This window comes from Vanellus vanellus, assembly GCF_965231255.1.
Source record: "Vanellus vanellus genome assembly, chromosome: 3".
Lineage (NCBI taxonomy): Eukaryota > Metazoa > Chordata > Aves > Charadriiformes > Charadriidae > Vanellus > Vanellus vanellus.
The window spans coordinates 30,355,194-30,370,645 of record NC_138907.1 but is presented as its reverse complement, the minus strand read 5'-3'; the positions used below and the strand labels follow the sequence as shown (position 1 = coordinate 30,370,645).

Sequence of the window (15,452 nt, the reverse complement as noted above, 5' to 3'; positions counted from 1 at the left end):
TTCCATAAAGCTGTTTTTTAGATGTTAACTGAACTTGCATCTAAAGCAGGAGAAAAATACTGATTATATAAAGCTTTATATCTGTCTATGGTAACTACCATAGTATTTCTCTTTTATGACAGTAATCTAGCCTGCAACATCTACTTGCAGTTTTGAAATTAACCTGTAATTTAGTCTTCACCCCAAATGACAAAAATTCAAATGACTCCATGGGGTGCCAGAAGATGCACTGTAAACAGGGCTCGGTAAGGGGGATAAGGTAGAAATCCGTCATCTTAGGTTCATTTTCAGAGTGCCAGTATTACTGAACAAAATTAGTTCTTCTTCTGTGTTTTACTCTTAAAGTTTTAAAAATATTAGCCTAGGTGAAGATAGTATATAGTAGTCCTGGTCATTCTTTGAAAAAGCAAAATTTGTGCTGCGCAAGATATGCAGTGTGAGGAGAGGACATCTGAATTTGCCTTGTTTTAACAGTAATATCTTAATTTGTTAAGGTTCAGTTGATCAATATTCAAGAATGCAAAATCATTATTTCAAGTCAGTTTTATTACGGCCTTCAGCTGCTGTTGTTAAGTGGGGGTTTTTTGGTTTGTTGGGTTTTTTTTCTTTTTTTTTTTTTCCCTTGCCTCCTTCCACCACCAATTTGATAAGCCTTTTGAAATCTGAAATGCAGTCTTATTGATGGTTTGGCTACTTACAATGTTTTGTGCGTGTCATCCTGATATGGTTCAATTTCAGTTTAAACCTTCCCCTTCAAAGAATAACTTCACATATTGTTTTACCAGTGTTTCAGTGGTTGTCCCCTGTTGGTTTGGGGTTGGTTTTTTTTTTTTTTTTTTTTTTTTTTTTATTTAGATTGGGTTCTAATCCTTTGAAAAAGGGTCTGTAGCAGATGATTTAGTTCGGTTAGTTGCACAGTGTACAATGCTAATTTATATTTGTTGTTATTTTAAGTTCTGGATCTGATTGTTTTTATGGCTTTTCAGTTTTGCATTTTGACTATGTATACTTCTGAAGGCGTTAATATTTTATACACAGGGAAAAAAGTCAGCAAAGGACTGAGATAACAATGGAAATATTCTACTTGTTACTGGTGCTTAGTGCTCAAAGGCTCCTGAATATGTGCATTTAAAGTAGTCAGCATCTTACACACTAATTTACTAGTACCATGCATATATACTCTATATACATAGAGTGCCATGACTCTATGTGACACGAACAGGCTAGCATAAAATACATATACCTTAATATATTGTTGAATTAATTGCAAAAATCACTCTTTTTTTTTTTTTTTTTTTTTTTCAAAAAATAAACTTTGGATTCTGACCTTTATATAGAATAGAAAAAAGCTAGCCCTGCAACTGTGATGAAATGGAAATCAACAGATGATTTATAGCTAGTCTGTTAAGGTGTGAAACAAGTATAAAGCAATGTAAAGAGCTGTAGTTAACTTAGTCAACTCTGCAGATCTATAGTGAAGTAAAAATCCTGTGGAAAATTTTTAAAGAGCTTAAAAATTGAAAGTGTCTCAACAGGGACGTTTGGAGGTAATATAATGTGCACAATATTACTTGTTAACAAGAAAAATAGAACTCAAATACAAACTGAAATTTCCACAGAATTGGGGTTTTGTTACAATAGTATATAGCAGAACTTAAGAATTTTACTTAAAAAATTAAGTGCACACAATAATGAAGAGTATTCACACCTTTAGTTAATTTGTAGTGAACAATGGTCATGTAATCAAAATTATACAGCCAAGAGGTTTAAGCATAAATCTGTGGTTCTGTTTTCATTTCTGTGGCTGTCAAGCATAAGTGGTATTTGTTCGTAGGAAAACTTTACCTCTTATTTTAAAATGACTGTAGCTTATCAAGGGGGAAAAATTACACTGTTGGATTATAGATCGCCGAATGAATTTTCCTTGAAATTCTCAAGACTAAAGTGGGTTCAGCATGCACTGCTCCTGCTTGGAATGTTTGATTGTTTTTTTGTTTTGTTTTATTCAACAAGGGATGACATGCCTGCAGCTCTGGAAGCTTTAGTCAACTGTTATAAGAAGTATGGTAAAATTCTTCAGCTTCATAACATCTACTGTAGACTGATAGAAAAAGGAGACGCTGATCTTCTGCAAAAGGGTTAGTTGCGTGTAGTCAAATGCTGTCCGGTTATATGGAGTGTTTTCTGGAGTCTTTTCTTCCGTGACTTGTATATCATTTCTTTCAACAAAAAGAAAAATTGTTTGTGTTTATATGTGTAGCTTTAAAGCACTGAAATGATGCCTATGTTCTTAAAATTGAAAATTGATACTGATTTTAAATGTAGAAAAATCCTAATGCTTAGGTAGTACAGCATCAAGCTCTCAAAGATTAGTGCTAATACTTGTTCTGGCTACATATATTACTATTAAGAAACAACTTAATAGTAACACAACACAATAGTAAAACAACACATCTGTTTTTCAAACAGTTGTGTAGTTAAGAAACCCTATATCCTCACTCTCCACAAGCAGAGAATGCCAATATATAATCTGTTTTGTGGAATGTAATTCAAAATACAGTGCAGACAAACAGAGAAACATTTTGAATATGCACAACCACGAAGCTACAACAAATTGTGTAATGTGTTGTAATAATTCCATATGTTTCAAAAGTTATTTCCCTTTATCTTATTCTTGGAGTTTTCTGATGCTTGGAAAATGTTAGTGTTCAGAATATCTGACATATATATTAAAATGCTTCAATATATGTAGTAAATTAATGAGTTTTATTCTCTCTTTAGTTTCAGATTTTATAAGCAGAGAATATGGTGACATGATGGCTCTGTATGATCTCTTCTTCGCCTTCTTGCAAACAGGAAAATACAAAGAGGCCAGGAAGGTCATTGAGGTGGGATTTTAACTATAGTACTCTAATCGTGCAGCTATTTAGACTCTTAATTAGAAACATTTAAAGTTTTTAACCTTTAATTAGACTTATTCTGATTCATGTTAATAGAATTCAATCCCAATAATAAAAAAAACCTCGACCAGCTTTATTTTGTATAATTACAGTTCAGAAGAGAGACGGTCTTGTTGTATATTGAAATTGTTTCCTGACTTTTTCAAATTCTGTTATATATCAAAATGATATTTGCATATTAAATATCGGATTGTGGAACAATTAAATTAAACTGGCATTCCTGGGTGTAAAGTTGCTAATCCTCTTGCCGAAGGAATTCTTTGTTCTTAAAAGCACTGGAATTTAATTTGCTGCAGACCATGCTCAGATTTATTTGTAATGCTTGTCTACAAGTTAATCAGCCAAACAAGCGCTGTCTGCTACTGTTTGGCATTTAATTTAGCATTTCTTCTCTCTCTCTCTCTCTTTTTCAGGATAGTAAGCAGCTTATAGGAAGTGGTAGGTGACAAACTTGGGTCTATTTAGGATTAGTATATTTTATCTAGACTTGATTGAAATTGTGCTTACTGAAATTGATAAGTCAAAGGGGCAGCTGCAGAGTCTGCCCAGATTGTGATTATTTTTCTTCTTAACACAGTTGTCTGCTTTTAAAATGCTGCATAAGTTTTCTGGTTAATGTGTGGAAGGAGGCATCTTGCAGAAGAAGTAATACTGTGTCCTCATCGTTTTTGTGTTATGTGCATACACAACTCTAACCTAATTTCTGGGGTTTTTTTCCTTCCTGAGGCAAAGTATGCTTTTTCCCTAATTCCCACTAGAATATTTGAAATACCAGTTGTTCCTACTTGAACTGTCTAATAGAATTCTTGCATTTAAAAATTTTAACTGAAGATCTGCTTGTTTGTCTGTAGTGGAACAATACTGTCCTGCTGTGGGGTGTATTGAAATAGCTAAGCTCAATGATAATTGATAATTTTGTTCTCAGGGTTTTTTTTTGAGCTCAAAGTCTTATAACACAGAGGAGTAGAAATATCAGTACTGACAGAAGACGACACTGAGGAGTTGAGTTCTTTTGTAGTGATTAAAGCATATAGGAAGTAAACGGATGAAATCTGAGAATTGGAAGTAAAATAAAGGCTAAATGAATACAACTGGTACTTGGTGTGATTTAGCAGATATTTCTTTGATACTGGTATTTAATTACTCAAAACTTATATTGGTGGCTACAGTTTGGGAGTCATGAATAGGATAGTAAGCAAATTATCAAATTGTTGAGGCTTTGAAACTTTTGTCATTTTTCTTAATAGATGCCAAATTATCTCTGCAAATATTCAGTATTTGGTGATTGATCATAAGTTATTAGTAACCACAAACAGGCACTTAGGCATAAATCTGAACGCCTGATATCTGGAAACTAAATAGAGGTTTTCCTGGCTTTTTATTTAGAGTAGGTTTTCTTCCTCCTGCCTAACTTCCATGAACTATGAATTAGAGATTTGCCTATGCTGTTGAGAGAAAGAGGTTTTAAATTCTGGAATTTTTAGGAGTATAGGAATTTAGCTAAGAATAGTATGCTTGTATTTCACTAGTGGATAAAGTGGCACAAAATCAATTACTATATGGTGTGTTATATTTTAAGTATGCTTTTATTATGTAACAATATGTTACGTATTTTCAAATAATTTTTCGCCACAAGGAGGAGGGGGAATGTTAAAATTGGTATTTGGCTGAAGAATAAAATAGCTTTTATCATTTTAAACCATGAACAAGTTACTATTTAGGTTGTTTGTTGGGAAGTTGAAGCCTTAATGAATATAATGTGGAAGATGGAGTACAAACTGTATGTATATCTTTTTCTCTAGTCCAGTGTTTTTTCAACTAAATTACTTCTCTTGTTGGTCATCTCAGATTGTTTTTCTGTTTTCCTTTTTTGTGAAATAATATTCAATAAAGGTGATCAATTGGTCCCACTTTCTTTCTTTAGACACTGTTGTGTATTAGACATAGATTACCTTTCAGCACGTACTTTGTCATGTATTGCTGATTATGGTGGTCAATTGATTTTAGTGATAGCATTTCTTTTAAATGTATCTATGGAGTTAATAAAGAGTCTCTAAAAGGGTAGTAATTAAGCTGGGAAAAAAAATTCCTTAGGAGCTAAGGAAATGAAGACCATGGAGGATATGGTCATTTAAATGGGGTGTTACTCCTTGGAGACTACTGCCTCTCCTTGCTCTTGCTATTTTTATAAATCAGAGGTACACTAGATGCTTGTGTGAAACTTAGTGACAACTCCTGCTTTGAAAAACATACATTTGAAAGCTCCAAGAATAAGAAAATAACTCTTAAATCTCAATCTTTGGTAAAATACAACTGAGTGACAATAGTGGGAAAGGAAGAAGGGTAAGACTTGAGCGAGATAATAAAAGTTAGGTCAGAGTTGTGTACAGGCATTATCTGGTCACAAATGTGTTGTGCATGCATATATATATAAGCTTGTGCTGTGGGATATTGTCATAGCAAGAAAGCTGAAAGCTCTGGGGCTCATCTGCTTGCTGGAAGGACAGCAAGGCTAAGCAGAGAATGATAGTATAAAAGACAATGAAAGGTGAATAGAAAGGAGATGAGGCAAAGAATGCACCTGATGGATACCAGAACAAGTAAGCTGAAACATGGTAGTTTGGTGGTATGAGTCTTTTTTGAAGTGATGCCAAATGGAAGAGAAGCTGTGATTGAGAAGACTTTGGGGAAATGCAGCTAAGTTCTAAGGTTTCGGAGAGTTTGGTTGATACGGTAACAGTTTGCAATGTTGCTAGATTGCCTTGTTAAGCCTTTGAAAGTCCGTTCTCATTTGTTCTGTGGCAGGTAGCTAGAGAAGAAAGCCTCTGTCAGGGACAATACCTCCAAAAGAGGTAGCCTTGGCTGCTCTGTAAAGTACAAGTCTATTTTATTCTAGCTGTGCCTGGAAATTCCCAAGCCCTTATGCTGGTAGATGCTCTTTTGCTTTCCGTTGGGAACAAGTTCTACCACTGGGTGTTCTTGTACATCAAAGCACGATTTAGTCTTCAGATCTTAATTGTACCTCAACTGGTAAGTTAGCTTTTGTCTTGAGTCCTTCAAAGGTGATCATGTCAAAACAAAGTTGGCATGTCTCTCGTCTGGCCTCTTACCATAAAGTCACATACTAGAGTGCTTTCCCTTGAAGTGGCACAGAATGACTTCTTATGTCATTAAATCTAGCTCTAGTTACATAGGATTTTTTCCCTTACTTGGAAAAGCAGTTTATTGCTTTGTTTCTTTCAATTTTGTTTTTCGTAAAAAGAAACAAGAAAGAAAGAAAAGTGAGTCAACACATTTTTATTTTAACTGAAGTAAACTGTATTAAAACTGATGTAGGCTAAAAGAAAAGGATATGAATTTTCAATAAATAGGATTAGAGAAAAAGTACCTTCTAGAAAAATATTTTCTTTACCTGTCTTCTAAACTGATGTGTTATTTTCAAAATATCTGATCTAATTTTCTCCTGGAGAGAGATCTTATGTAATTCTTCATATGTGTTGCTCCAGAACTCCAGGTAGTAGGTCAGAGTCTGGAAGACTTGCTTGGCCTAGTATTCTTTTAAGTCTGGTATTTAAATGGTCGGAAAATTTTCTAGAGCCTAGTCCCCCAGATCCCTCCAATCCACAGCTTCTTACCTGTTGCCAGAACTGGACAATTGGAATTCCCTTATGTCTACTCAGTTGTTGACTGCCACTTTATTAACCTGATCGAGCTGATGTTTGAGAGCTGGATGGATGTGAAGGTCATCCAGGAGAGTGGAAATGAAGACGAGAATGTAACACCACCTCAGAGGAACCTACTTCCTTCCCCCTTCACCTGTTATTCTGTTATCTTGTTTGCATGCTGCATGGAGGTTTAAAGAATTCACTACCTAAAGTAGTTAGTTGTTGTCTGTCATTTTGGTCCAATTTTAATTATTTGGTCATCTCTGAATTTTGCACCGAGGTCTCATACTTGCAGCTGTTTTACCTGCATGATGGTTGAATATTTCTAGACTCACTCTTTTTCTTCCTTTATTATTCATGCTGAATGCAATTATCAAAATACTCTCTGAATCTGCATGTAATGCTTGGCTCTTTCTGGTAGAATTATGGGACTTAGAATCATAGAATGGTTTAGGTTGGAAGGGACCTCAAAGATCATCTAGTTCCAACCCCCTTGCCATGGGCAGGGATACCTTCAACTAGACCAGGTTACTCAAAACCCCATCCAACCTGGCCTTGAACACCTCCAGAGATGGGGCAGCCACTGCTTCTCTGGGCAACCTGTTCCAGTGTCTCACCACCCTCACAATAAATAATCTCTTCCTAACATCTCGTCTAAATCTACTTTTGTCCTGTCACTACACTCCCTGGTAAAGTCCCTCCCCATCTTTCCTGTAGGCCCCCTTTAAGTACTGGAAAGCTGCTATAAAGTCTCCCCTGAGTCTTCTCTTCTCCAGGCTGAACAACCTCATCTTTTGATGAGCAATCTGCCCCCTGGGGTAAGTCTTCAGCCTGTCTTCATAGGAGAGGTGCTCCAACCCTCTGATCATCTTCGTGGCCCTCCTCTGGACTCACTCTGACAGGTCCATGTCGTTCTTGTGCTGTGGGCCCCAGAGCTGGACGCAGTACTCCAGGTGGTGTCTTAGCAAAGCAGAGTAGAAGGGGAGAATTGCATCCCTCGACCTGCTGGCCACAGTTCTTTTGATGCAGCCCAGGATGTGGTTGGCCTTCTGGGCTGCCAGCGCACATTGCCAGCTCATGTTGAGCTTCTCATTAACCAACACCTCGAAGTCCTCCTCCTCAGGGCTGCTCTCAATCCATTCTCTGCCCGGCCTGTATTTGTGCTTGGGATTGCCCCAGCCCGTGTGCAGGACCTTGTACTTATATGTCATTAAGTACTGCAATGGTCCTGCAGCAGAGGTTCAAGTAAGCTCTTCTATAAATCTGCTTAGCAAAAGTCTAAACCATGTTTTCATGAAGTAGAAATGAACACTTTACACCTATGACTAAAGCATGCAAGGTTTTAAACTGGTGTTAAATCCATTTCTCTACTGTATTGATAAGATCATTACATCTTAAACTGTATTTCATTGAACAGCAAAATACTTTTGTTAAAAAACAAAACAAAACAACAAAAAAAAAAACACAAAACAAGCATCACATTAGAAAAGGGTAAAAGGGTGTCAGGTCACTGGCATTTTTAGTTAGGAGCTTATGGACTCTGATAGGAACTAGGAGTTGGTAGGCATGTTCAACTGTGTTTTGTTGTTTGACAGATGCTTCTTGAAATCTTTATAGATAAATTACATCAGCTATTAAATTAAGATTGTTCCATCAATGAAAGAATAGAAGCTCTTATTTCTGCTCTGTTAGTAGTTTTACTTGAAATGAAGAATAAGAGAGGATTACTTACTGTATTTGGGTTGTAGGGAAAGATCTCAGAACTGTATGGCAAAATTTTTTAGTAGAACACCAACCTGTACAAATGTGCTACTGCAAGAGGAACTGCCCTTGAAAATGGCAATGCGTAGTGCATGGCTTCGGAATTCTTTTAACAAGATTTTAATTAAGTGTGATACTTCCCTTATCTTCTGCTCTCATACTAAATATATCATTTATATTTAACAGTTAAATATATCGTACCATATCTCACATATCTCAAGACATTTATGTGAAGAATTGAGGGACAAATTGTTGTGAAAGGTTTTAATGAAATGTGTTTCGATGTGAATAAATGCAAGAAAAGGCACTTGCTGCTGAAATTTGAGACCTGACAAAAGAACTGTTTTGGGTGAGTTTAGTGTACAGGAATATATCTATCAACAGATGTCAAGTTAATTCAGGAGGTAAATAGATTTAAGCAAAGAATTGTGACATCCACTGTCAGCAGACCTCAAGATACCAGTTGCCATTGGATTTAATCTACCATAAAAACAATGAGAATATTTCTACTTGATATTGAGAGATTACAACCTTCTTTCCTCCAGATTGCTTTTTTTTTTTAAGAGTCTATATCATAAAATTGAGCCTTGCTGATTTTATGCTGAAGATAAACTATTGGGCGAAGATGCTTTCTCGATTTGTGACAGCAGGATTTAGGGTGTTTTCTTTAATGTATAATTTAACGATGGTTATAGCTAGTGTCTGAATTTACCTACAAAAACTTATTTTTGGTCCTGTTAAGAAAAGAGTGGAGGTGATTAGAACAAAATTTAAGTGTTTGTGAATGTTGAATGCAAATTTTAGTAGATAACCATGGTCTGAGATTGAGGAGTAGTTTGTAGGGGGTGTAATAGCTTTTATTAGAGTAACTGTATACAACTGAGAGGGAGGGGAAAGGATGAAGAGCTTTTAGGCACACAAGCCCTATAATTACAAGCAAAGGTTGTTTTGTTTTTTTTTTTTTTTTTACTATTTAGTCCTATTAGTCTAATAAAAGCATTACTTCTCCTTATGAAACTGAACTCTGATACAGCTATTAGTGTAGCTGGATTTTGTGTCCGTGCGTATGTGCATATGTGTATGTTGGCTAATAAAAAAACGGGTGCTTACTAGTTCAGTGCATGTTATTTAGAAGTTCTTAAATACTACTTTCTTAAAAGAAATCAAATGAATATGTGTCAAATAGTAAATTTGGTAAAGGAGGTGACTACTGAACGAATTTGTTCCAGAAAGGGTGAGGGTAATTTGTTTGGAATGTGGGGTCATGGTAAGAGCTGTGCATCTTTTCTTAGTTCCAGGGACTTCGTGTTAGAGGGAAGATACTACTGAGTTTTATAATGCTTTTTGCATTCATCGTACAACATAAAACTGCATTCTAATGCAAAGAGCAAATATTTGCTCTGTTTTAAGTCTAGAACATCCTTGAGGATTTTGTTCTGAGCAGGTTTCTTGTATACTTTTGATATTGCCTTTTCTTCCAGCATGGTTGTTCTTGTGACGTTCTCTTACTGTCTAGTGATTTTTTTATAATAATAATTTACTGCATAATTTCTCTTGGAAATCTTACTGGTAAATGTAGGCTATTCCAATAGTACTTAAACATACATCGGTCTCAGTTGTCATGAGTAATGCTAAAGTTGTAAAGCTCTTTCCTATTTTTATTTTGTTAGGAAAATAATCCAGTTCCCTTACATTTTTCTCAATGTCTGCCTAACATAAAGTAGCATATATTCCTGTTTCAGGTGAAATACGTAAAATCAGTTACTCAGCAGATACTAATCGTGTTGGTGAAGTCTGTGAACTGACAGAAGCTTTGAGGCAAATACATACTTCAGAAAAAAAAATCCAACCCTGACAGTAAAAACTTTCCTAGTGGAGACTATAAGTTTTGCATTTTCTTATTATGAACTACTGCTGCTTTTTATTTAAAAACTAACCTAGTAGAAGTAGGCTAGTTGCTGCCTTGGGTGATTGTAGGATAGGCAGAAAGAAAAGCATGAACTTGAATTGTAATCGCTCCCAACAGGAGAATTAGGGAGGATAAATATGTAGACATGTGTCCATTTGTCTTTCATTAAATATCAGATATTGCAAAGAAAATATCAAATAAACCATAATTGAATAGACTATGAAGGCATAACTTGCATTGGAGCAACTTACAATTTTCAAAACTCTGCTGCATTAGAGTACTTGCCCTCATTATCAAACATGAAAATTAGTGAAATAGAAGGAACAGATTTACTTGTGTTCAAGCTTTCATACAGTTGTACCTTGTCCAAAAAGTTGTGCAAGTGTCTGGGTGTTTCAGATGAGCTTCTCATTGAAGAAATCGCTGTTATGAGGGTTGGGTTGGGTTTAAGAATTTATTTATGGGCAAAATTGCTTACAAAGAACAAAAGCAAAAAAAAAAAAAAAACGTTTTAGAGAAATCCCATCTTAGTTCTGAGCAGTTCACAAGGTTTTCTTTTGTTTAGAAAGAATGAAGTGAATGAGGATATCTTTCCATGCCATCACCAAAGAAACAATTTTTGAAATCTACAAGAGCTAAACTTTTTTCAAGGTGGAAAATGAACTTGTAGATTAAGTATTCCTTCCATTGCCTGCCGTATACAGATGTAGCTCTACTGTTATCCTGGTAGTACAATGACTTTAAGAAAAGCTAAGCTAGAGAGAAGTAATGTGTTTTATTAGATAGCTGATATGATTGCAACAGGAAAGATGCTTTTTGATGCACAGGTTATTTTTAGATCCCTCAGTCTTTAAAGCTGTATCTTTTATAAACTTCTGGACTATTGCATAAAAGTTGGTATGTTCAGAGCCAGTAATCAGAAGAGTCTTCTGTATTTTCTATATATCCTACTATGGTACTTCACGTACATTATACTGTAAAGATTATAACATAAGAAATACAGCAAAGCGTTATGCTTATTTCATACATATGAAGACAGATTTAAGCGTATTTTTAAAAAATCTTGATGTAAATGTTTTAATCTGTATTTTTTTAAAACTAATGCATTGGTATTTGAAGGTGAAGGAGTATTTAATAAGAGGGAAAACCAGAGGTGTAAGATAATTTTAACCATCTCGCCTATCAACTAGACTTAGATGGCTATGTAGGATACAAAACCTTTATATTGGCATATTCTTTTAACTTTCTGATTAACCAGTACATGTACTGCTTAGTAGAAGCGAGGGCTTCTGCCAAGAGTTTTAACAGAGGGGAAGATTCAAGCGTAGCATACAGTGTTTACATTGTAAAAAACTTTGTTCAAGTAAGCTACCATGCAAAAGTATCACAGGCTTCATTGAAGCTACATGGAATTTGTGAGATTTTCATAGACATTTTTGTGGAATCAGGGAAAAATCTATCTTTAAATTAAGAACTCATCAAATGTTCTGTTTTCACTGATGCTTATGTTAGAGAGAGCTGTTAGAAATGACATACATCAGTTCTTATAGCTGTCTGTTCAAAGCTGTCTCTTTGGAGAAGTAACGCATTTTCTTGCAAGACATTGCTTTGGCATCTAAATCTCAGTAGCTGGTTCTGGTACTGGTAACATAAGTCTGCTGTGGCTGTTGATGTAACTCATCATGAAACGTTCTTCTTCCTTTAGCAGCGCTAGCTGTCTCTTATCATTACTGGCTTTTTCAGCTGCAAGGAAAGGAATGAATGGATCTACCTGTCCAAAAAATACCATCAGAAAGTGCGGCGTGGGTGGCATTTATAAAATTTGGCTGTTTCTTTCCAATACGTTTGGCTTGGTGGTTATAGTAGGACTGTTTCCCTAAGAAAAGGTTGAATTTTGGGAAGAAAATGTAAGGATTTAAAAGAAAACACTTAAGGAAGGCAGAGTGTGAACTTGAATGGTTAGAATTGGTTTGTTACTTGTGGTGAAGTTATACTGTGAAAGGCTACAATAGTTGTCCAGAATATGTAACAATTATTTTGCCGACCAGTGCATAGCAGTAGTTTGTGGAAGTGCAGTGTTGGAAGGTTAAAACAAGAGAGTAATCCATCTCATGCCACATATGTGCCAAATGAAAAATCCTTCTGCTGGCTTTTGAATAATTACACATGCTAAGCCAGCTTATAGCAAAAGTGGTACTTTTCAGGACATTCTCAATTCTTAGTTTTCTGAAAGTCCTCTGTTTGAAAAATACCACAGGGTTTCTGGTCTGCGTGTTGTTTTTTGTAGTTTTTCCCTGTAAGCAAGTTCTGTGTTTAAAGAGAAAAAGGTTGCTTTAGGCAAGCAGAGAGAAGTAAATAAATATTTTCCATATGTCTTCTGTAAATTACTTCACTCTTTTAAAAAAAGCTTTGGTCTGTGAGCTGTAACAGTTGCAAAACACTAATGTAAACAAAACTTTAATATTTCTATCATTATCTAAAAATCTGGAAAAACAGAATAGATTCCTCTCTGACAGGTCAGTGTTTTCCCAGACAATCTGTTTTCTTTCAGCTGTAATAGGTAGGAATTAGCTCAACTAAAAATATTAGTACAGAAAAGATTTTTCTGGTGATTAGACCCCTTCAATCACCTGTCTGAAGTGACTGGTTCTAGGAAGGAGGAGAACAAATCAAGTGCTTTCAGTGTGTTAGGACTGTTGCATTCACGTGATTTTTGAGTGCTGCTTGGCAAGAGTTCTTCTAAAGATGCAATATAGTTTCTCGTTAGTTTTCCTTTCTGTATGTGAATGCGTGAGTAAATTAGCGTAGGGTTGTATGTTAAGCTTCAGAAAGATAGTAACAAATGTGATCAAAAGTATGGAATGGTTTCTATAGGAGATATGACTAAGGTGAGTTCTGCTTAGTCTGGAGAAGAATCAGTGAAATGGGGAATTATTGTATATATCACTATTGAAATTAATATGAAATGGAGAGGATAAAGAGAAATCAATTGTGCATTGTCTTCCAATACAAAATCTAGGGGCTTCAAATGATGGTAGTACAAACTAGACTGAAAACAAACAAAAAGTGGTAGTATTTTGGTTGTTTTCTGCAGAAGGTAGTTGAGGAAACCATTTGCTAAAAGATCTTATGAATTATAAACCTTATGGGGTTCCAAGGGCAACCAGAAAAGCTCATGGAAGAGAAACGCTTACTAGAACTGGTGACCCATTGAACCCCAAGTAGTTGGAAAATGAAAAAGCACTAAGGGGGAAGTATTGCTGGGTTTTCTGTCATTTTATATTCTCCTGTAGGCACTGTTAGCAAGACGATAACAAGCTAGACGAACCTTTGGTTTGGTACAGTGCAACTGTTTTATATTCTAAGGGAATGTAAAAGCCAGAAAACCTCCATATTTAGTTTGTATGCTGTATGAATTGTTTGAGACTCTCAATAGTTGTTTCATTCTTTAAAACTGTGTGTGTCTTAAAAAATAAAAAAAAAAAAACATAAAAACCTACTACCGAAAACGCACTAAGACTCAATAATAGGTTTTTTTTGTTGTTTTTTTTTTTTTTTAGTCCATTGAAACAAAATCAAAATAGTAAATGGAAATTTGGGAAGAGTAATTAGAGTAATAGGTTTTTACTTAATTTTTTTTATTTGTTGCATTTTTTATTCTGTATTTTAGTCTGCTGTATTGTAGAAAGTCTGCTCCTGCTAAATGCAATGTTTAAAATTCCCTAAGATGGTAAGGGATAAGCTACAAATATGGACTATCAGGCAAGCCCTGGAGATTTAGTTAATCTGACCTAGATGTTCTTTTGATGATTGAGACCTGCAGTATGTGAAAACACTTCTCAATTTCAAAATGAAACACAAGGATATCTGTTGTATAACTCAGCTGTCCTTGTAGTGACAGACACATCAATCATTTCTGAACAGGAAAGGATTTACTATAAAAAGTTTGTAGCTTTGGAGCTGTTGAGTTCATTGGCATTCGGATCAGCAATGATATTGGAAGTTGTAAGAGAATTCAGCATTTGAATTTTACCATGTCCTAAAGAGGATTAGCTACAAATGCAGGCAACATACTTTTTTTTTTTTCTTTTTCATTTTCAAGAGCCTGTTGTGTAAGATGTTAATTCTTGACTTAGTTTTCAGCATATTTTATGTGAAACTGCTTGGTAGCTCTTAAAAAAGCACTGAACAGGTACCTATGAACATAAATAACTGGGGGGGGGAGGGGGGGAGGGGGGGGACCTAATTGGAAAAAAAGCAAGTAACCTTGAAAGCAAAACTCTGTTTATATATACCACTTTTGAATGCTTGAGAAGCCGCTATTTTTGTGTAACCTCTTGGGTTAAGAGTATTTTTATGGCACAGTTAAATACTTAGAGATGTTCCATGTTGAAGAACTGTGAGGTTAACGTCCTGTTTTTTAAAAACCTTACAACGATTGCATAAAATAATTTGGATGATTGGTGGATTATATGGCCTAACATTTACTCTGCAGAACACGGTTTCCTATATATTTAGCAAATGTTAATGATTGAAGTTTTGCATGCTGGTTTTCTGGTGTATGCTCAATTATTTCAGAAAGATGTAATGGTAGTAATCTGTGCTTGGAGAATACAGGAAAAGGAAATTATCTGTGTTAAAAAGATAGAAGTAAATTGACTTTTACAATGGTAATTGTTTCCACTGTTTTGGAACTGAGACTCAATATTTCTCACAGGTTTTGTTCAAACTGCCTCTTTTATGTGAAGTGGGGTTGAAATCTTGGAAGTTGCACTTCACGTTAAAACAGTAGAGACTTATTATAATATTAACAGCTAAAAGGCTTCAAGAGTCAAAACACATGTTCCTCTGTAGGGTTGAACAGGCGTTTCCTCAGGATCGCTTTTGACCTGTGTTAATGTGGATCTGGACACCTGAAATGAAAGCAGAGTCCTGTCTGTAAATGATCTTTGTGCTAAAACAAGAGAGTATAAAGAAAGTAAATTCAAGTACTCTGTGGGAGGGAAGAGTAAGAGGTGAGAATGGTGGATGAATGGCACACAGGCTTTTTGTATCATTTTTTTAGATACATCAGACATAAGTACTGGCATGCCCGTAGCATGTTTCTTTAAAAACTTTGAATTTTTCTAAGTTTATTTAAAAATTTATTTAAATGGA

General features: G+C 35.3%; 1 protein-coding gene across 1 annotated transcript in view; it reads left to right on the top strand.

The window, feature by feature from the left end:
- Positions 1 to 15,452, top strand: part of LRPPRC (leucine rich pentatricopeptide repeat containing) — a 96,109-nt gene that overhangs the window by 50,646 nt on the left and 30,011 nt on the right. The window contains exons 24-25 of the mRNA XM_082480609.1: positions 2,014 to 2,138; positions 2,782 to 2,888. Coding sequence (XP_082336735.1) covers positions 2,014 to 2,138; positions 2,782 to 2,888 — 232 coding nt within the window. The remainder of the gene's footprint in view (positions 1 to 2,013; positions 2,139 to 2,781; positions 2,889 to 15,452) is intronic.